This window comes from Centropristis striata, chromosome 6 (genome assembly GCF_030273125.1).
Source record: "Centropristis striata isolate RG_2023a ecotype Rhode Island chromosome 6, C.striata_1.0, whole genome shotgun sequence".
Lineage (NCBI taxonomy): Eukaryota > Metazoa > Chordata > Actinopteri > Perciformes > Serranidae > Centropristis > Centropristis striata.
In genome coordinates, this window is record NC_081522.1 from 7,403,827 (window position 1) to 7,425,323 (window position 21,497).

The window sequence follows — 21,497 nt, forward strand, 5'->3', positions numbered from 1 at the left end:
GAACCAACTAGGACACAAGGTGGTTCCCAGGATGGGAGAGATAACCAAACTAGGCCAAAATATTAGAGTATAATACATATTTCTGATGCAGGAGAGTGACCATCACCCACCAAGGTGGTGTATGTGCACCGTGTGATACACATGGAAATCAGTATGCTAATTTGGAGTTCATTTGACCATGAAGTGAGGTCAACCACACATACATATTTTTTCTTATTGGTTGATGCTGATGTTGAACTCTATTCGCCGATTCGCTCACATAGAATGGAAGAAAACCGGAGGCGAAAATCCAACAATGTTAATGTCACGCCTGTGTGACTATGCCCTAATGCTGTTCATGTCACTGTAACACTGCTGTAAAGATATTATCAAAAATATAGCATTAACATATTTACATTAACAAAGCCCTCTAGTTGTGGTAGAAATTATTATAGTAGCAAAGGAGAAAGTCAGGCGGTGTTGTTAAATGGTTTTGAAAACCGGAAACCGTTGTTTGATTCCTATCTCCCAATGACAGTCAGCTAACCCTTTAAAAAAAATTGAAAGCATGAAAACGATCATTCCCTAACTTTAACCACCTTTATTGCTTAAGCTTTCCTAACCATGACGAAGTACTTACAACCCCGATTTCTTAAAAGTTGGCACACAATGTTGAACAAATAAAAACAGAATGCATGAAATTCAGAATTAGTGGGTATATTTACATTTGAAAAAACTACTATTGAATTGAATGTAGGGTACAAAGGATTTGTAAATCACTGCATTCAGTTTTTTTCCCACAGTTCCATAGCAACAATAGCATTTTCACCACGTAAACATTTTAAAAGATAAGAAAACAGATTTATTTAACGTCAGTGATTTGTAACGATTCTGGATGGCACAGACAAATGATGTCTACCTGCTGATAAAGGACTTATTGTGAAAATCAGTCAGACAAAGCTGTGTTTTTTTTTCTTCCAAGAAAGCACCAGTGACTTCATGTTAATGTCGTCTTATCTCTAATTAGAAATTAATGAAAGCCAAAGTCAATTATGGCCCGCTCAAACATCTTTGATGAATTCAGGAAGCTCCTAAACATCAACACCAAGTTTGTAGAACCAGACAAGACAACAAACTCGGTCAGCTAATTTATTTGTATAATCAAAAGGCAAGCTGGTGTAACACCGACAAACACGATACGATAAATAAGCTTAATGTGACTACACATCAAAATATTGTAAACAAATAGGTCTTTTCTGTACATATTATTAATTCCAGCCTCTTCTCTTTTCCTTCTCTCTGCCTGCCACAACTTCTTTGTACTGTTGGAATGTAAAAATGATTATTATAATGGTGGCTGTCTTCCAAATGTATTCAGGCCTACACCCAAAGTCAGACCAAACTTTTCTTTCACAGCAATTTTAGCCTCCCACTCCTCTCTCTGTGTAACTAGGAAGCATAATACACTAAGTCATGGGACGTACTCTTCACAAATTTTGCTTGATAGTAAAAAAAACCATGGGCTAAAATGCTGCAGGCAATGTCATTAAAAATCCACCTCGGAAACAGTTAAAACTTAATATATTACATTTATAATGAGGCCATTTACAACTAGTGTGTAGAGGAAAAGCCGATGAAGCTGTTGAACATCACTCAGCTAAAGAGGTTTGAAGAATAAAGAGGGAATCAATCATGAGGCTTGAACTTGAGGTGTGAGGCTTGAGGTATCAATGCAGAATACTGATTCAAAGTCTTGTTTGATCTGCACCACAAGAGGGTGTCTGAAATCTGCCAACAAATATTTTTTTAATTGTTACCTTGTCTATTAATTGCTGCGATATGCTTAACCATACTGACCTCTTGATGCGAAGGATTTAAAAAAATTGCGTGTCAGTTTTACTTGATAGAAATGTGAAAGCAATCCACATCTAACCCGGCTTTGTTCTCCCTCCTCTCTCCCGTCTCTTTAGATATTGACGAGTGTGCTGAAGGGAAGCATTATTGCAGGGAGAACACCATGTGCGTTAACACCCCTGGTTCCTTCATGTGCATCTGCCATACGGGCTACATCCGGATCGATGACTATTCCTGCACAGGTGAGTTCCTCCGCTGACCTTTTGACAGGCAGGAATCAAAAGGAGAAGGCACTGTTCATACAGGCTGTGGAGCTTTAGCTTCCTGAGTAACCATTTTGTGCAAAGAGTTACCGGCGGACTTGAAATACCACAAATAAGGACGATATTTTGTTGTTGCATGGGTGTGGAGACGAGGAAAGACATGCAAGTATAAAGACGTTGAATAGGAAGATGTATCTTCACTGCAGGAGCTTTTAAAGAATAATATACCTCCGGTAGGTTACTGCCAGTTACGAATGATTTAATTAGCATCTTTAGTCATACACTGGAGGATGATATTAGATTTCATTATGACAAATTCTGCAGCCAACAGACGCACAGACTCCCAGAGAGAGTGAGAGAGCAAGAGGCAGCCAGACATTCAGATATAAACACAGTGAGTTATCAGTGTCAGAGTGCAGTGTGAGACAGAATAAGGAAGCCGTGTAATAGAAAATCATGCTACGACAGAGGGACATAGTTTTCATACAACACCTGTAAAACACACTGTTAACCTCAGCCATGTGCAGCACCTCCTCTCCCCTCTTCCTGTTCGTCATATCCCAGACGGCGCCTCAGTTAGACACACTTGTCTGTGAATCTGTCACCCTGCGATCATCCACCCTCTGTTATTTTGATGTGCATAGGGATGAATGTCTCAGTTTGATTTGCTCCCATTGGTTTTGCTCTAATTTTTAGCGCCACATTAAAACACAAACATACACACAGAAATCAATACCAGCCTTAGTGCTTTATGATTCAGCATAAGCTCGCAGTGGAGAAAAGATTGAACACTGAAAGGGTCCAATCAATTGAGTTGCTTTTGCTTTGTGTAGATTACAAAGCACATCTATCTCCCTGCTTTGTTAAACTCCACAATTTCCCATATTTATTGTATAAAAAAGCATTAATGTGGATCTGCAAACTCTGTTATATTGAGAGATATGCTGGCCGTTTGTAATTTAACATATTTGCAACTCTGACTCTGAAAACTGGACTTTGAAAAAAAGAAAAAAGAAAAAAAAAGATTAACTTCAGTCCTCTTTGGAAATGTAAAAGTGTCAGTGGGCTTTCGGGAGTGTTTGTGTGTCCGTATGAGTGTACAGACTTCATCTGGTGTGCGAATGTACTGTGTGCATGTGATAAGGAGAAAGAAAGTCACTGAGAACCTGAGAAACAGAGAGACTGTGAGTGGAGGCGGCAGACCCATTTGTTCCTGATCAAAGTTGAAGCAAAAGTCAATTTCAAAAGCAAACCAAATCAATCTAGAAAGATTGCCGGGATGATTCACAGTCTTTGTTCTCTGTCTGTGTTGTGCCTGATGGTGGGAGTTGCCCTGCTTCTTCATGATAGCTTCTTCCACTATAGTTTGTCATCAGTCGAAAATAGATAAGACCATTTTTATCCATATGGGAGAAAAGACCCACGTTACATCATCCTGAATGATCAGGCCCTGTGCAAAGCACCCGTCAAATTCAGTTGTCATCTATTTATTGAGGTGTTAAGAAAAGGTCGCCATGTTTGCACCAGCTGTCACCAAAGTGTAAAAGCAATATCTATGTATTGGACGACTGTTTTGGAAACATTTTTTTTTGAACAATGTTTTTATTAATTTTCAATAAGAACATACAAAACACATCAACACTCACCACACTAGCCACATAATGAAAAGCAGGCAGACCCCGCTGAACACACATACACAAAAAATAAATTAAATAAAATGAATACAAATTAAAATAAAATAAAAAAGTGTGTGAATATAAAATAACAATTACAACATATAATAATATTTTTTTTTTTAAATAAAAAAAATGTTACACTCATTATGGTTACAGATAAATATAATCTACTGTTGCTTGAGAAAGTCCATTAAGTCCATTAAGGGTGTCCACACCTCTTCAAATTCTTGCACTTTACCCTTAATTACATAGGTTAGCTTTTCTAATGTAACACACATTGCCATTTCTCTAATCCAAGATTGTGTAGAAGATACTTCAGTCTGTTTTGGAAACATTTATTGCTAAGTAAATCATTAGAATCAAAGCTATATCTAAGCAGAGATGCAGACCCACTTCCCAAAATAGGCACAACAGGTGTTTGGTTGAATCAGCTAAACACACATCAGACTGTTGTTTTGGTGTTAAAAGTCAGATAGACAGTCCACTCATGTAACGTAAATCGTAAATTTACGTAAATTTACGTAAACATCTGTAATTTTGACCATAAAGTCAATTACAGTTTTGAATTGGAGCAAGACTACGTCACAGAACAGATCATAACACATATTGTTTTTTTAATCATTATTATTTTTAATATTTTATGCGTTTGACAGTGGAGATAGTGATAGTGGAGAAATGGCAGAGCGAGAGTTGAAACAAATTTATTTGGATTTGGAATCCTAAATAATGTTATTCTTAACCCCTAAGCCCCACTGACATATAACTCAGCTGAAATGTATACACTTCTCTGATACTTTTTCAGGTTTAAATTCAGCACAAGGGAATTTTAGTGGTTCCATATATGAGATTTTGAAAATGTTTAGCAGCAAACAACTATTTTCAGTGGAAAGATACAGTGGACTAATGGCGTCCTGAGCAGAGGATGAAGTTAAGCTCCCTCTGTGTGTGTTGTTATCCATACAGACAAAGTTTTTGACATAAACCCGTATTAGATCAGAAAGCATCGAGGCAGACAGGAATCACAGAAAGACTATTGTAAATTCACCTGTAGTACAGTGTCTATTTAAAGTTATGGATTTGTTATAATGCCAAATGCAGGACCACGCGCAGAGTAAAATACATAAAAAGATCAGAGTCCGTAATCCTTCCATAATGTAATGTCTCTGTCCTTCATCTAGAATAACGCAAAGTCATTCCACAGTGATGAGTGGCAGATCTGTCTCATTCCTCACCAGTTGTTTGCAGCTTGTGAAACACGATGCTAAGTAGCTCCCTGTGTGCACCATCTCCGACGAGGAGGCACCGTGCTGCATTTCCTCAGTGTCAGTAATTAAAAAAGCAATTTGCACCAATGCAAACTAATTCAGCAGCAGCAGAGTGAAGTGGATGGCTGCCGCCTGCGCTGTACGCCGAAGGATTTAGGCCCGCAGCCTTCCTGCCGTGCCATTGGAGTTTGAATTAAAGCTGCAAGACTCAGCAACAAGAAGAACACCCAGCGAAAACTCCCATTTCCTACCCCATCTGGGACCCCTGTAGAGCTTCTCTCTTCCCCTGTCAATGGTAATCAGGCAATAATGGAGCATAGTTGAGGATTTGTGACTTTGTGTCTTTTTTATGAAGAGGCTTCTGTAAAAACGTAAACAAGTTAGAAGTGAGATTGAGGAAAAGATATTTAAGGGAGTAACAAATGCACATTCATCTCTTTTCGCGGGCTCTTGTGATTTATTTAGAGAAAGAAACCTCAATGCTTACTCAGTCTTTTTCCATATTATCTCTAGACAACCACTGTACCCTATGCGATTTCACTCACCGTGTTTTCTCTAATCTTCTGAGCTGCGGGCAAGTTTTATTGTTTAACTCATTTGTCTTTCTCCTACTGCACCCTCATTCCTCGGATTCACAATGAAGATTAATACCCGCACACCCAGTGGATTAAACTGTGTCACTATATTTTATGTAGTTTCCTATTAAAATGCCTTTAAGTCACTGTCGTGCCATACACAGCTACGTGTCTCCTTATAAAAGTCAATTTGTGTGATTAAACCAGGGCTTATGCAGAGGCTTGATGTAATGACTTTTTCCCTGCTTCAGTCAAATTACCATCGTAGTCTCCCTACTGAGTTATTGGCCTTTCAGCTCACACATCCACCATCACAGAGATCTCACCACGACAGCACATCTCACCTCTTAGCCGATATTAGAAAGATGAATTATAGCCAGATAAGTTGTCAACAATAACATTAAGAGTCCTTGAAAGAAAAAGAAAAAAACGCTGGAAAACACACCAGGGTGCTTGTGCTTATAGGTGTTAATATGCGAGTTTAGCGTCACCTCTCTTGTCCTGGTGACAGTAATTGACAATAAAAAAGGGAATGTGCTAAGCTAGTAGCTGCAGGAATCTACTGTTTATTAATAGCAATTGAACATCTGCTTCTGTTTGAAAAGAGTCCAAAGGGAGCGCTGATTCTTCTGTGTTGGCCACAGAAGAAATATTACAGCTGTGGAAGGAAACATTAAACCGCCCCCTTCAGTACCTATTGACATTGTACATTCACATGATATATGAGCATCTTTATCATCCTCAATGGCTTTCACCAATTAACGAGTCGCAAACTCAGCAGAAACAATGTCCCTGTATTGATAGCCATATTTCCACTTGCATTACAGTTGCATATGAGAAGCGGTGTGCCTAGTAAAGAGGATTAAGTTTACTGTAGTTCATTTCATGGCTCAGTGTTTATGTGCAGAATAGTGGATTTAAAGGACTGATCCGCAGATTTAAGCCGGGACGAAACAGCATGGAGCTCTGGTTGTATTGGTTGTATTTCTCCTCAGCTTGTCAGGGGGTCAGCAAGCTCAGACAGAAATCTGTACTTTACATCTAGACCACCTGCAATGTGAAGGGGTCACAGGTTCAGATCCCAGCTGGTGGTAGACTGGAACACGTGGACTTCATGTACTAGTTTAAATCAAATATGTACAACCAAATGTCCTGACACGGCCCGCGATCCGTTTCCAGTAGAGACTTTAGAAAAAGAAACATCCCCAAGTTTCTCTTGCCCCTTTCTTTGACTAGCACTTTATCCTTGATCTTGAAGGTCAAGATTCCTCCTCTTTCTTCCCCTCTACTCTTCGTCTTTTCCCCAAAGTGCCCGAGGTGCTCCTCGCTCTGTGAGATTAGCAGCTAATCCATGAAAGGTAGCGGATTGCTTGTGCTCTCCCTTTGAATGTTATTAAAGAAGGCTGTCCTGAGGTGTGCGTATGTGCTAGGTGTACATGAGCATGCATGCGCTTGTGCCCGAGGTGTGTATGCAGGGTGTGTGTCCTTGTTCTAATCCTGTGATAACCAGACCTGGGCCCCTGAGGCAGAGGAGACGCAGGGAGGGCTGGGCGGAGAAGGGGATGAAAGGATGGACAGGGGCCAAAAGGTGGAGCAGGGGGTTTGACAACAACAGAGATCAGAAAAGAAGACTTTGAGCCTGACAACTCAAAGGGTATGGCGTGTGGGGGCTGGGGGCGGGTACAGAGTTTTTGCCTTTTTTTCCATGACTTCCAAGTATTCTGCTTGAATAACAGCGTTGTACGTGCAGTTGGACGTAGAGGACTTTAACTGCTGCTATTTGTGGAAGCTAATTGTGAAGTATTTGGCATTTTAAAGGTGTCTTATGGAGGTTTTTTTGTAAACAAGCAAAACTTATGTTAACTTTCGGAGTTTGTTTTACAAAACACATTATCTGAATACTTTATTCCTGAAGGCACAAATAATGCGGAGGAAACTAGGATATTTATTCTACCTGAAGTTGCTTTTTATTATTCCTAAGAAGGAAAAAGTGATTGACATGTCTGTGCGTCAGCGTGGGATTTATGTATCGTTGTGGATGGCCACAAGATAAAAATACCCATTCTGTTTACAACATAGGGATATCACTTACTAGTCATTTCACACAAAACTAGTGTGTAGGTTTGTGTATGTGTGTTGGAGAGCGGTAATGAGAGGTGATGAGAAGATGGTCTATTGTATGTGATGTTTCTGTAAGTTATTAATAAGTCACTTGGAGTGCAGCTTTGACACTTTTATTGTTTCAGCACATCTATAGCAGATGTGGGTTCAGACAGTTCATAACTTAGTCTTGTTAAAAATAAAAAGAGAGAGAGAGACAGAAATGAAAAGTACATTATGAGGATGTGGAAATTAACTTTATAAATAATTACATAGCAGGATTAAGTCAGTTTGATGCTTTGAAGGCTTAACAGATATAAATGTGCCAGATTTAAAGTGACTTTCAGTATTAACCGCACCCACTTCCTGTCTGATACATCTCGTCTAATACATACGTACACAGACGTATGTCATCACATCTAGTGTGTATCCTTGAGGTCTATTTAAGCTTGTTAAATTATTTTTCTTCTTTTTTTTATTGATTCACAGTTGCAGTAAACAATACAACCAAAGAAAGTCACATTTTCATTTTTCTGTATAACCCAGCACCCACTCCACCCTGCCCAGAGACCCTTACATCGTTATATCAACAGGTTAATATACCAGATCGGTTTAAGACAACAGTGCGTACTTATAAGGAAAAAAATATAATAAGAAAATATATATATACATATATATACACATACACATATACGTACATATATAACTATACACATACATACATACATACATACATACATACATATAAAACAGTGTAACATAGGTCGTTTGCTGGGTGTCTGGTACTATATATGTCTTATATATAAGACATTTTTTTATTTATCGACATGGTCAAGTAGTGGTTTCCAGTGGAAGTAAAACTTTTCGGGGCAACCTCTAAGGCTGAATTTGATTTTCTCCAGTTTTAGTAGAAATAATAAATCATGCAGCCAGGATTTAAAGGCAGGTGGCTGGGAGGATTTCCATAAGAGAAGAATTTTTCTGCGCGCAATCAAAGATGCAAAAGCTATAACATTTTCATGCAAAGATGTAGTTACGACTTCATCAGGAGGCACTCCAAAAATAGCTATCTGTGGCGAAGGACGAACAGATATGCCCAGTATATCAGAGATAGATTTAAAAAATGATTGCCAGTAGTTAGAATTATTTTTCTTCTTCATCAGACATTTGCAAAAGAAAAATAACTACATTGCAGTCTTCTTCTTCCTTGCCTTGGTATAAACATTGCTACATTTCTCACTACGTTTCCACCACCAACTGTCTATTGAACATTGTGAAAATAACATCCGGACTGTGAGTCATTCGTCTACACACTCAGAATTTCATGCCCTGCTATGTGTCCCTCTTTTGTGTTTTTGTTTTTTTCCATCCTCTGTATCACCCCTGCAGAAAAGTCGCCCCCCCCCCCCCCCCCCCCCCCCCCCCTCCTCCCCGACACAAATATCATGAGGTTATCTTCCTTACAGGCCTGTAATTGTGAAGTTCATGTTGAGGCAAAAGTGTTTTGAGAAAAGCAGCTCCAGGTCTGACCTCGCTAAGGCTGGTGTTGTTTTGGCAGGAGGTGGAGGGAGTTATAAGCAGGAGGAGAAACGGCCAGCTCCAGAGAGATCCCTGGTGACAGGCTGTACATAATTGATTGTTTATCTGTCTACAGCCTGAGCAGCAGCAGTCAGCCAGGAAATACTACACACACACACACACACACACACAATCACACACACACACACACACACACACACACACACACACACACACATTTTAGGGATTTAGTTGGTGATTAAATTGAGGGTGCAGTAGTGTAATAAGCCTAAATTCCTAAATAACCAAATTTAAAAGTAACCATTACTAAACTGACGATAATACACACACACACACACACACACACACAGCACCTAGTGGCTCTGCTGCCCTGTCTGCTCAGATTGACGGCTGGCTGTTCCCCGCTCTAGCAGATGTGACCTTGCGAAAAAATCCCAACTTATTCTCTTTCCTCTCCCCTGTGCTCCTATTACTGTTTTTTATATGCCCATGAGCAGACTTTAATTCGGCCCAACAGCAGGTGAGCGCGTGTGCATGTGGGAGATGCAGCAACAAGAGCAGAGCAGCGGGCCCTCCTAAGTGCCCTTCAATCCATCTCACACACACATGCACACATACATCATACCCTCGATGGAGGAGCTCATCACAATGTCACTTTCAATTTGGATGAGCCCACGGTCTGTTCAGGTGATATAATGGATTGCTTGATGGCAGGGAAATGGATGATGTGGCTCAGGTCTCCTGCAACAAGCATTCACATTTCCGATCCTCTCACTCTTCAGGTGCCATCTTTCGCTCCTCAAACCTCACTGTCTTTCACAATTGCATGCATTAAAAAAAGTTGTATAAAAATGCCTGTACATGAGTAGGTGATATATTGTATCTGTGTGATTGAGGAAGGCTCCTGAGATCTGTTTAATGTCTGAATAAAATGTGCAAGATGAAACAGCTGAGAGAAAATGAATGCATTTCAATCTACTGCCAGGCTCAGTGTGGCCCAGAAATAACAAGAAACGGTCCAAACTGTTGCCCTCAGATTAGCAGCAAAGTCTTTGTGTTTTGTGTTCTCCAAGAGTCTTAACCTTTTCTAAGAGATTTAGTTGACTGCGTGTCCTTTCAGCAGCCTTTGAAAGTTCTCTCTGCACTGTAAACACACGATAATACAGAGTTTAAAAAAAAAAGTTGTCTCAATTACTAAATCTTTTCAAACTGAGAAAAAGAGAGAGAGAGAGAGAGAGAGAGAGAGAGAGAGAGATGCCAAAAGACCTTTCATGAGCGTTTTTTTGTTTTTCATCCTTTTGGGTCCTGACGGGATACAGAGCTGTTAAATAAGGAAAAAGAAGATTTCTGAAGGTTAAAACAAGTCCAGAAAGTTTTGTGCACTCCAGCTGATGCGGTGCTCGGTTAGCAAGTACTTATCAGAAAGCAATATTTATGTGAATCTCCAAAATACAATAGAGGAGTATTGTTCTTTTGTGTGTCTCAGTGGGATAAAGATCTGCCTTTGTGCTCAGGGGCAGAGGAAGGGCGTGTATTAAAGTGCCTGTTCATTCAGCAGAGGAGAGGGCTTAAGTGATGTAGAATTCTTTAACTGTTTAGTTTAAGTCTTAAGCCAGCATCAGGTGAGACTTTCAATTGCATTTGCAGCTTCTTGGTTGCAGCAGGGATTAAAAATAAAATCACAGGAGACATCTCACCATGTAAACAAACATGGAGGCTCCGGAGAATAAGGCCAGAAGGGTTCAATAAGTCAGCAAAGTGTGATGGACTCCTGTTGAAGGAGGATAAACATTCATCAGTAGTGCAAAAGGTTTGACACACAGCTGGTCCTGCTGATGGTAACATTTAGCTGTGATGTCTGGTGTAATACAGACTATAAACTACTGACATCATGTACCTTTATGAAAGCTAAACATAAAAATAATTCAAATCAATAAAATGCTCAGATTCAGCAGCCTCCACAGAAATCAAATTCCATTTATCTGAGCTCAATAAAAACTGAGTAGAAACACCGGGGTCTGGTGTAATCATCAACAGAATTAGAAAACTTCTCCCCTGCAGCTTTAAATTGGCTTCTGAAGAGGCCTCGTAATAAATTTGGTTCCTTTTTGTAAAATATATGACAATTAAGTGTGTGAGTCCTTAACAGCAATTATATTTCTCTGTTATAAAAGTAACACAAGATGTGTGCTGTATTATGACAATAAGAGCACTTTAAAAATTAAGTTGTACCCACCATTAGTAACCTCACTGCTCTACTTCTTTTGTATGAGACGCATTATCCACACTGCAAGCAGATATTATAGTTACAAAAAAAAAAGACATGAAACAATTTTAGCTCAGTTTGTGTGTCAGAGGCACATACTGTGAACTACTTTTGATCACTGTATAATCCCCCATCCTGTATTATAATCCTTTAATGTACATGTAAGGGCTTATAGTAGATAGTATTTGACTTTATACTTCCATTTATGCATTTTAGATCACTTTACACATTTATAACACCAAAATGATATTTTAAATTGATTTCTTTAGCAAATCATGTTTGACCGTTGTCACTCATTTACTTAGTGTTCGTTTTAATGTATTTAATATACTGTTATTCCTATTTTTTCACAATTCAGCTGTTTTAAGTTGTCTTCTTCTTGTAGTCTGATTTATAATTTGACATAGGATTTTTGCATAGCTTACGTAAAGCCGTCGTGAGCAATGCGTGTCTGCGCATCTGCAGTTGCACTAGCAAAAAACTAGTTGGTGTTGGAATTGTTATGCCACTCTGTTTCTGTGTGAAATTTATCATGTTGGAGTTCAAGCTAATACATGTTGAATAACAGGACATTTTTACTGTTCAAACATATCAAATGTGGGCACCTATTTTCCACTGGGGTCCCCACTTTTCAGAGGTGAATGGCATTCGGCCTCAAATTATTCCATCTCTTTTTACATTCCGTGAAATACACATCTTGTTTTTTGGAAATGTCTTTCCCTTTATTTGCTGCCGTCTGGCTGTCTTTGTGATGTGGTGAATAAGGGTCTTGCAAATGAACATATTTAAAGACTTGCCTCTCCTCAATTTGATCCATGTTCATTGAGAATAAAACAGCAGCCAAAAATGCTTAGGAGGAAATGCAGCGCTACAATGCGGATCAATCCCAATTGCTGTGGTCTGTGTCACAGGCAAGGCAAGGCAAGTTTATTTGTATAGCACAATTCAACACAAGGTAATTCAAAGTGCTTTACATACACATTAAAAACAGCAAGACACAATTGAAAACAGTAAAAACAATCAATTAAAACAGGGAGAAATAAAAATATAAATAGGATAAAATAAGATACAGCAGGATAAAAAAGGGATAAAATAATATAAAGCACAAGTCAAACATTGTGTAGTTAAAAAGTAAGGGCAGTAGAGTAGAGCAGATAAGTGTTAAAGTTAAGAGTACGCTTCAGTAAACAATAGTGTTTTTCACAGGGCAGGTGCATGTCAGGCTACTGTGTTGGCTGCTGCACAGGGTGTGCATCATGCCAAAGTATAAATTAGGCTTCACTCAACACTGACTTCATGGGGTTTTGTCATGGGGTCTAACAATATTTGTACTTGGACTGCTTGATTCTTATTGCAGATTATTCTCCATTGCATTCTATTCTGCCTCCTCAGTCTCCTCTCCAGATAGAGGAGAAGAGATTTGTTTGCCAGTTGGATACAGTATGTTGTCATGAGCTGTAGCCATTAGTCAAGCTTGTCAGTGGGATATTCATAACAAACCATATCACTAACTCCACAGCAGCAGCGATGAGAGCTTGGAAGAGTCTTGGTCCTAAGGGGACATTTTGTTAATGCCTGTGTGAAGCTCAAAGAAAACATATTTCTCCTGGTGCTTAACTGCAAATTGTAGCATTTTACAAACAACTTAAACTAAAGGCGAGTGGCTCATAAATGCAAAATACAACACCCCTAATTAACGTAGGCATCTATGTGCAAATGCAGTAGCTTATTCTCAGTATTTATAAAAGTCATATTCATCACTGAGACTGTTCCATTCCTCATATTGTGCCAAAGAAGAACAACAAATTGCTGCAAAACATCTGAAACCTTTTTTTATGACAGATCACGGTGGGAGATAGAGAAATGGCTTGTCCTCCAGTCGGCTGTTTGTCACTGATATCTTATTACCCAACTCACAGCTGTCTAACTATCAAGTCATTTAATCCAAGACTGAGTCTCAAATCACTTTTTCTTAATGGAAAGTAAAACAAATTACCAGCTGGGTGCGATCATTCTTCAAATTTACAAGGAAAATAAACATTCAGTTTTCTTTAATCAAGTGTTATTTTCTTGATCGTGGTAGTGTGCAGATGTGAATATAATAACCGTTTTTGAACTATGGATGAAAGTACAGTGGAAACAAGTTTCACTGCTCAATTTTTTCAAAGCAAAATGTGTGTTACATATATGAAACAGACAAGCTTGTTTGAGGTGACATATGTTTTGTTGTTTTATGTCTTCAGAGCATGATGAGTGTCTCAGCGGGCTCCACAACTGCGATGAGAACGCCCTGTGCTTCAACATGGTCGGAGGACACAGCTGTTCCTGTAAGCCAGGCTACACTGGCAACGGGACAGTCTGCAAAGGTAGGCACCACCATGTTAGTTAGACTTGGAAGACATGAAAAATACCATTACTGTGGTGAAATGTTAGTCAGACATGATGTGTTCTTACATTACTTTGCAAACAAAGGACTTTGTCCTCAGGCTGTACAGATTAAATCCACCACCAAGCAGGCTCCTTTGGAAAAACACAGCTCAAGTTCATTAAATTCATCCATCCAGAAGAATCACAAATAAAGGACATTTTGTTCAAAAGTGTAGAACTTAAATTATCATCTAATGAGCAATAAAACATGAATTACCTAAATCACAGAACAGTCTTCTCTCCTCAGGGAGACTATTTAGTGTGCCTGTTTCTATTGCTAATAGAAATGTACCAGAACTTAACTGTACAACACGTCCTCATACCTAAATGACAGAAAAGGCCATTTGCATGTGACTCTCAAAGCAACATATATGTACCAAAAGAAGAAAATGCAGGCACAGGTGGACTGACAAAAGTTAAAAACCTTTTATTTTACATGGGTTACATCTAAAAACACCAACGCGTGTCGGCTTGCACCTTCCTCAGGGTGTATGGAGACAAAAGACAAAAAACACATGTAATAGAATAAAGGATAATTACATGTGTTTTGTGTCTTTTGTCTCCTTTTGTCTCTTTAGATGTAACCCATGTTAGTGTGCCTGCATTTTCTTCTTTTGTGTTCACTGTTTACCCATTGCAAGAGCACCGGTGTGAAACAGAACCACTTGCTGCAGTTTAGGAATGAAAACAACTTAGTTATATTTTGGTTAAAATGAGTACATGATGTAGTTACTAATGTAATGTTGTGCATGATATGTAACCTCACCAATGGTTAAGTTAAAATAACATTGACATTTGGTTTTACATTAGACACAAACAGTGTCAGGGTGAAAGTCCTGTGTCTGATGACCCATTCACCCTCTCCTTCCTCCGTAGACTATGTTGGTCTTTATACTACTATGTCGCCTGACTTCCTCCTTTGCTCTGTGCTATTTGCACAGAATGCCTATACTGAGGTTTTTTGGGGGTGAGGACAGTCTGAAATACATATGGACATATCTTGACTTTTAATTAAATTATGCGTCACATAAGGCTGTGGCTCAGTTGGTAGAGTTGGTTGGCCCCAAACCGAAGGGTTGGTGGTTCGATCCCTGACCGTCGCAGCCTACATGTCGAAGTATCCTTGAGCAAGATACTGAACCCCAAATTGCTCTCGATGTGCTGTGTTCATCGGTGTGTGAATGAATTCCCAATGGTGGCAGGTGGCACCGTTTAGGGTAGCCTCTGCCACCAGTATGAATGTGTGTGTGAAAGGGTGAATGAGCGCAGTCTGTAGTGTAAAGCGCTTTGAGTGGTTGCAAATCGACTAGAAAAGCGCTATATAAGTGCAGGTCCATCCATTTTACCATTTACCACCTTGTTTTTGAATATGAATCTATGAATATTACACTTTAAGTTGCTTTGGACCATACGAGATAAATCAATCTCCTGTAAATTGTCACAATAAAAGATGCTGAGCCATGTTCACTAGTCTGTTCCAAGTCGAATCATCTCACATTTTTCGCTGACGTCCCCACATCACCAACCCTCTATCTATCTCATGTTGTGGTTATATTCTGATTGGCAACCACTGAAAAGCCTTTTGTGACCTCGGTTTAATGAGGGCTTCTCTCTGTGTGTTGTTCTATTTGTAATCTATGCTCTTACTAGAAAATTGACTTGACTTTAGCAAGTTAATCAATCCCTTGATTAGAAATCTATTTAAAGGGGAAGCACTCTGATTCCACACATAAAGATCAGTTTACTCATCCTCTGGAAGACTTCACATCCTGTGAAAACAGTTTCAAAATGTCTTCTCTGACTCACAACTTCATACAGCCCAAGGTGATGTCAAACTGCTTGTTGTTATCAATAAGCAGGTCAAAATGATTCAGTTTTCTATTGAAAAAGACTAAGAGAAAAAAAATCAAAACATAAATAGATTTAAAGGGAGGGCCTGATGAAAGATAATTTTCTTTCATCCATTTTATCCATTTTTGTTTGACCTAAACTGTTTGATAAAAGTCACAATATCTCAGCCTTGTGCATCAGTTTGAGTCCCTCAAATTTATGTTTGAGCTACTCCGTTCATTGGATAGGGCTATTCTTTATTCTGGGGAAGCAGGGTATAATTTGTCTATATATTTCATTTATTTCCATTGCATTCTGTCAACTTCAATGACTTCTCAGTGTTTTGGAGACACATTAACTAACAGTCTACCCATGGATAATGAACATTTTTGAATTAACCTTGGTGAGATGCATTAATCACTCGAAATAATATCGTGAGAGCCTGTAATGAATCACATCACCAAATTAGCTCTTATTCTGTATGCAAATACATATGCTGCTGCTGGTCTAATTACATAGTTAATGCTCGTTAATCTTTGTGAGTAATGGCTCTTCTCCTCTGGTCTACCTCTAGCTATGTGTGACGGATTGTGCCAGAACGGGGGAACCTGCGTCTCACCCAACAACTGTGTTTGCCAGCAAGGATTTACTGGAACGAGATGTGAGACAGGTAAGGGTTCATTTTAGTTCCACTCTTACGTTTCAATCCCTAAAAATAGCTCAAGGAAGACTTTTGACTGAATGTGTGAAGGGACGAGAAATAGGACATAAAGTGAGCAGGTGTTTTATTTTCTTAAGATTAGTAACTATAAAAAGGACATAAGGAAAGAGCGGGGGAGATTACAGCGGAGGTATTTAAGATCAAAGTTGTTGCTTTAGTTATCTTGGCATATCTGCGCTCTTGTTTAAAAAGGCAGCGATAATTCTTACTTTGTAGAGCTGTCTTTGCTCTGACCCCCGACAAAACAGCTGATCTGTAAGTGCTGAGATGTTTCCACTCTGCCATACTCACTATGTGTGTGTGTGTGTGTGTGTGTGTGTGTGTGTGTGTGTGTGTGTGTGTTTGTAGCTTTGCGTCTGTGGGTTTGCACTCCGTAGTGAATAATGAGCTTGTACCTCTTCCAATGGCCCGGTGGAGGATTTGAACTGCAGTTGCAGCAGTATGGGAATTACCCCATATCACAGCCCATATTAATCAGCATGGCATTTCTCCTCATAGGCTCCATGCCACATCCAAATTACAACTGCACAAACTCCTGATGCACAATATCCGATAGGGCGAGATAGCTTAACCGAGTATTAAGTCAGCCCCGTGTTTATAGCAAAGACCATATCACTGCTCACTCTAATGCATAGAAATATGTCAAACACAACGTTGTGATAAGACTCAGAGCTATTCAGTGTGTTTTCCCCAACAGTGCAGTGCAGTAACCAAGAAAGACTGTAATCCTGGTGGTTGCGCTAGATGCTCCATATGTCTAATCTATAGTAGCAACACCTTTCTCATAACCTGCTTCAACCTTTCCTGAGTGTCCTTGAGGAGACAAGCAGCAGAGGTAATAGAAAGTCAAGTCATGACAGTTCTCTCGGTGTGTGCGCTTGTGTTTGAGTGAAGCAAACTGAGCCTCTCTGCTTGCTCATTGGTTCAGGTATTGATTGCACATAAAGGACCTTTTTTACGAGGCGTCCTTTTTACTGCCCGTCTTAAAGTAAATGAATTTCCTCATGGTGCTGCTATGAGATGCTGAGGAAGGGTGTGTGTGTGTGTGTGTGTGTGTGTGTGTGTGTGTGTGTGTGTGTGTGTGTGTGTGTGTAAAGCCACCGAGAATGTGTTAACACACCTAACCATAATGACTTATCCTCCTCCCCATTTTGCGGCAGAGAGGGTTCTGAGGACCTCGTCCCTTAGTAATGGCACGGTCCAGGCAATCACACATTTCATTACCCTCTATAGTGTTTTAGATCCCTGCTTTCTCTCCCTCTCTCCCTCTCTTACTTTACTCTCTTTTGTGAGTGTCCTGCGTCTGAAAAAACAGTCACTGAATAGTCCTTCAAAGGAGAAATCTTAACAAAATGTAAGCCAGCTTTGTCCAAGGTGATTCTATTCATCACTCCGTATCTCAAAAGCTCCACAAATGAATAAGTTTTGCAGGAAATATTTCTTTGTTGTAAAGTTTTTTTTTTTTTCCACACTATTTTCATCGGATCAATAATATCAAGGTTAGGTTTGAGGAAGGTTTTTGTTCTGAAATAATGAATATCTGTGTCCACCAAAGGAGGAACGAATTCTCTCAAAAGTCAAAGAACTTAGCTTCGTTAAAATACAGGATTTAAAAAGCCTTTATTGTAGTGGCTACATGAAAAACCCGATCAAGACCAACACGTTTCTACTACACACCGGCTTCTCTCAGAGTAAAAAAATCACACACACACACACAGAAGTGAATTAATTAAAAGCTTCAATAGTAAATGTGAGAATTTTCAGTCACATTCGGCTCCCTCATCACACCGATGCTCAAAGACTGAAGTCACAGATAATTAAGATGGATACTAGTGTACGTATAGATTTTCTCAACCAATTCCTTCCCTTTTTTTGTGGACATTGATTGCCTACCCATTCATCAGGAGCACCTGCTCGTGGTTACATTTCTTCCAGATCCAAGAAATGCTTCCTCATTTGTTTTGTTATCTGTTTGATAGCTTTGTTTGAAATTAATAAAACATATTTAAAAGAAAGAAAAAGAAAAGGTCAAACTATCTAGCCAAGCAAATACATTTTTGAGATATCCATCTTTGATATTTCTGCCTTTACCCCTATTTATGATGGTGAATTCCAGTTTGTTTATGGTGCTCACAACATGAAAAAATCAATTTTAGTGGTGTACCACCTACATGTATATACCTATGTATTAATAGATTACACCAAGGCCTTTTGCAAGACGTCTTTAGAAACCCAGAGCAGCTTCGTGGCAGCATAGAACTTTACCAGGTCAACTTTAATCAGTGAAGACTCTATAAGTTTACACTATGTACTATACTTAGCTTATATATGCTAATAATATATATGCTGAGCTGTTACAACATCATATTTAACCTCAGGAGCATCTGCAAGAAAGTTAGCCAGCAAATTTCCAAATATGTTCAAATTTTTTGTTATTTTTCAGTGTTATGAGATATGCATTACAAAAACAATTTCCATTCTCTTACATTATATTGAGGGGGAGGCAGATATTTCAAAATGAAACATGTTTTGCTGTAATTTGGGTGGAACAACCCTTTAAGATGCTTTTTTCTCTGTTAGATGTGACTGAAAAACAACTGGTTGCAAATAATTTTCTCCACAAATACGGTTGTCTGTTTCTTAATCAAACCATGAGAGGAATCAGCAGATGAAAGATTGGTGGCTCGGGGATCAGTCTGTTTTTAGGATCCTCGCCACTCATCATTGAGGCTGATTAGAATTCGAGGTTGGGAGGACGCGAACACAAACAAACGCTCAGATGCACGCCGAATCTCTCGCATTCTTCTCATGCCTCAGGCGACAAGATGTTTGTCACCACAGCTGCTGCTTCAGTGTGCATGTCATCTCCCCTGTCCCTCCCACTATCCCACTCCCTCCCAACCTCATCATCCAAGTCAGCTCTGTGACAGCAACCGTCCTCATGTACTTTTTTTTTTCTGGGGTTTCATAGTCCAGGACCACCGGCAGGGCCCCGTGCTACAGGGCTAAAGCCTCTGGCAACGTTTAGAGACTTCACCAGTCATTCAGTGTGAAAGGGGGGGAGTCCGTCTTATTGTCTCCTCACAGTGTGACAGCAGCTCCCAGTGAGGGAAGTGTCTACTGGAGAAGCTCACAGAGATGTATGGAGGTTAATGTACTGTTGGATATGCTGCGCTACTGGTGGGGAGGATGGGAAGGAGGAGGAGGAGGAGGAGGAGGGTGAGACGATGGTTTGGGGAGAAGAGATGGAGATGTACGGGGAGAGTGACAGATGCAAAATTCTAGGAGCGAGAGGAAAGGGAAGTAACGACCAGGAGGAGTGCGAGAGGAGGTGAAGTGGAAAGGAAGATACAGAGATGTTGGGAAAAACTGACAGATGCGGCAGCGGAATGGGAAATGCAAGGAGGGAGATGGGTGGTGAGAGGGCAGGGGTTAGTGAGTTTTTCTCCGCATTTGGATGCGGAATGAGGCTGGCGGAGTCGGTACTGCAGGAGGAAGAGAAGCGGAGCTGGGTGGATGAACATGGAAAAGCTTTCACTAAGTCTGGGCTCCCCACCCCCAGAACCCTGTGAGCTTTTAGAGGCCTCCCCTGGGACTCCACCACTTCTGCTGCTGCAGCGGCAGACTGACGGCCTGTCATAAGACACCGAACAGGAGCTCTTCAATGCAGTGTGGATAGGCACACACACACCTATGAGCACACAAACTTACATATGAGACAGATTGTCAACATGCCTCCACATTTTGGATTGTTGCGCGCCGGTGTTTGTGGCGTACACATGTAATATTTGTGTCTGTAATTGCACAAGTTTGTGGACGCGTGTTAATGTGTTGTCAGTTTGTGTTATGATTTTTTGTGTGTGTGCTTGGTGGCTTGTCATTACCATTCAGGAGGAATGGATGGGGAGGGACAGGGGACACGCATTGCTGACAGACAGACACCAGCTAGTGGAGAACTCTGACACATCATGAATTATGCAGGACACAGCTGCGGCAGGGCACATACACTTCAGTCGTGGATATAAATGTACGCAGGGCCAGCCATGTAATGTGTGCCCCGAACATGCTGCATAGTCAATATGGAAGCCTCAGGCTAGCACCATTCCTTATATGGCTTGAATGAGAAATGGGCAAACACTGCAATATTAGGTTTATTTTTCAGTAAAATGGACTTCCATTTTCTCCCCTGTCTTGGATAAATCCTGAATAAAAATGTGTTGCTATAACAATTAGGATGGTGTAGAGTAAGAAGTAAAAGTCTGTTAAAGCCCTGAATGGAAAATCGAATGGGAGAGGTTATTATTTCTGTGTGATTGATTACTCACCTATAAATTGATTTCTCTGATGTGGTATAATGAACGCGTGATAAAGTTGTAGTCGCTGTAATATTTGGCTGTGACTTCATTTTGTTTTCCATTTCATTTGGGTTTACACTGCAAGTCATTTTTTCTTCCTCGTGACATTCACTTCACTGCAGAAACAGCAAAGTTGCCCCAATGTTTTGCCCCGGGCCATATTTCTCATTATAGATTCAAAAGGTTTTAAGACAGTTTTTAAACACTTGTTAATATTTTACATGCATTTTCTGAAAAACATTTAAAAGCAGATATAAATGCAGGGTTTAAAGTTCTCAGGCACCATGGCTGATTTGAGGCATAGAGGAGTTTTGAATTCATATAACACATAATTCAGTACATTGCAAACATTTCCTTCTGAACAGCTTTTCAGGCTCACAAATCTTTTCTTATTTTAATCCCTGCAAGTGCTTCTTAATTTTCGCTGTCCATGGTGCTGAGTACACTTTAGTGTAATCTTACATTAACCTTTATAGATACATAAAAGGCAAAGCATAAATAAACAAGCAATATAGAACATATAATCTTTGAGTACATCAGGTGAACACAGCCTAATTTAAAGTAAACAATCAGAGCTTTCAGCTCGCAGCGTTCCATATTATCGATATCAACCTGGTGTACTTCAAACAAATTAGCTGCACTTAAGC

General features: G+C 39.8%; 1 protein-coding gene across 1 annotated transcript in view; it reads left to right on the forward strand.

The window, feature by feature from the left end:
• nell2a (neural EGFL like 2a) overlaps positions 1-21,497 on the forward strand; it is a 90,313-nt gene that overhangs the window by 49,015 nt on the left and 19,801 nt on the right. Inside the window, exons 13-15 of the mRNA XM_059335377.1 lie at positions 1,950-2,075; positions 13,761-13,883; positions 16,349-16,444. Of these exons, the coding sequence (XP_059191360.1) occupies positions 1,950-2,075; positions 13,761-13,883; positions 16,349-16,444 (345 nt within the window). The remainder of the gene's footprint in view (positions 1-1,949; positions 2,076-13,760; positions 13,884-16,348; positions 16,445-21,497) is intronic.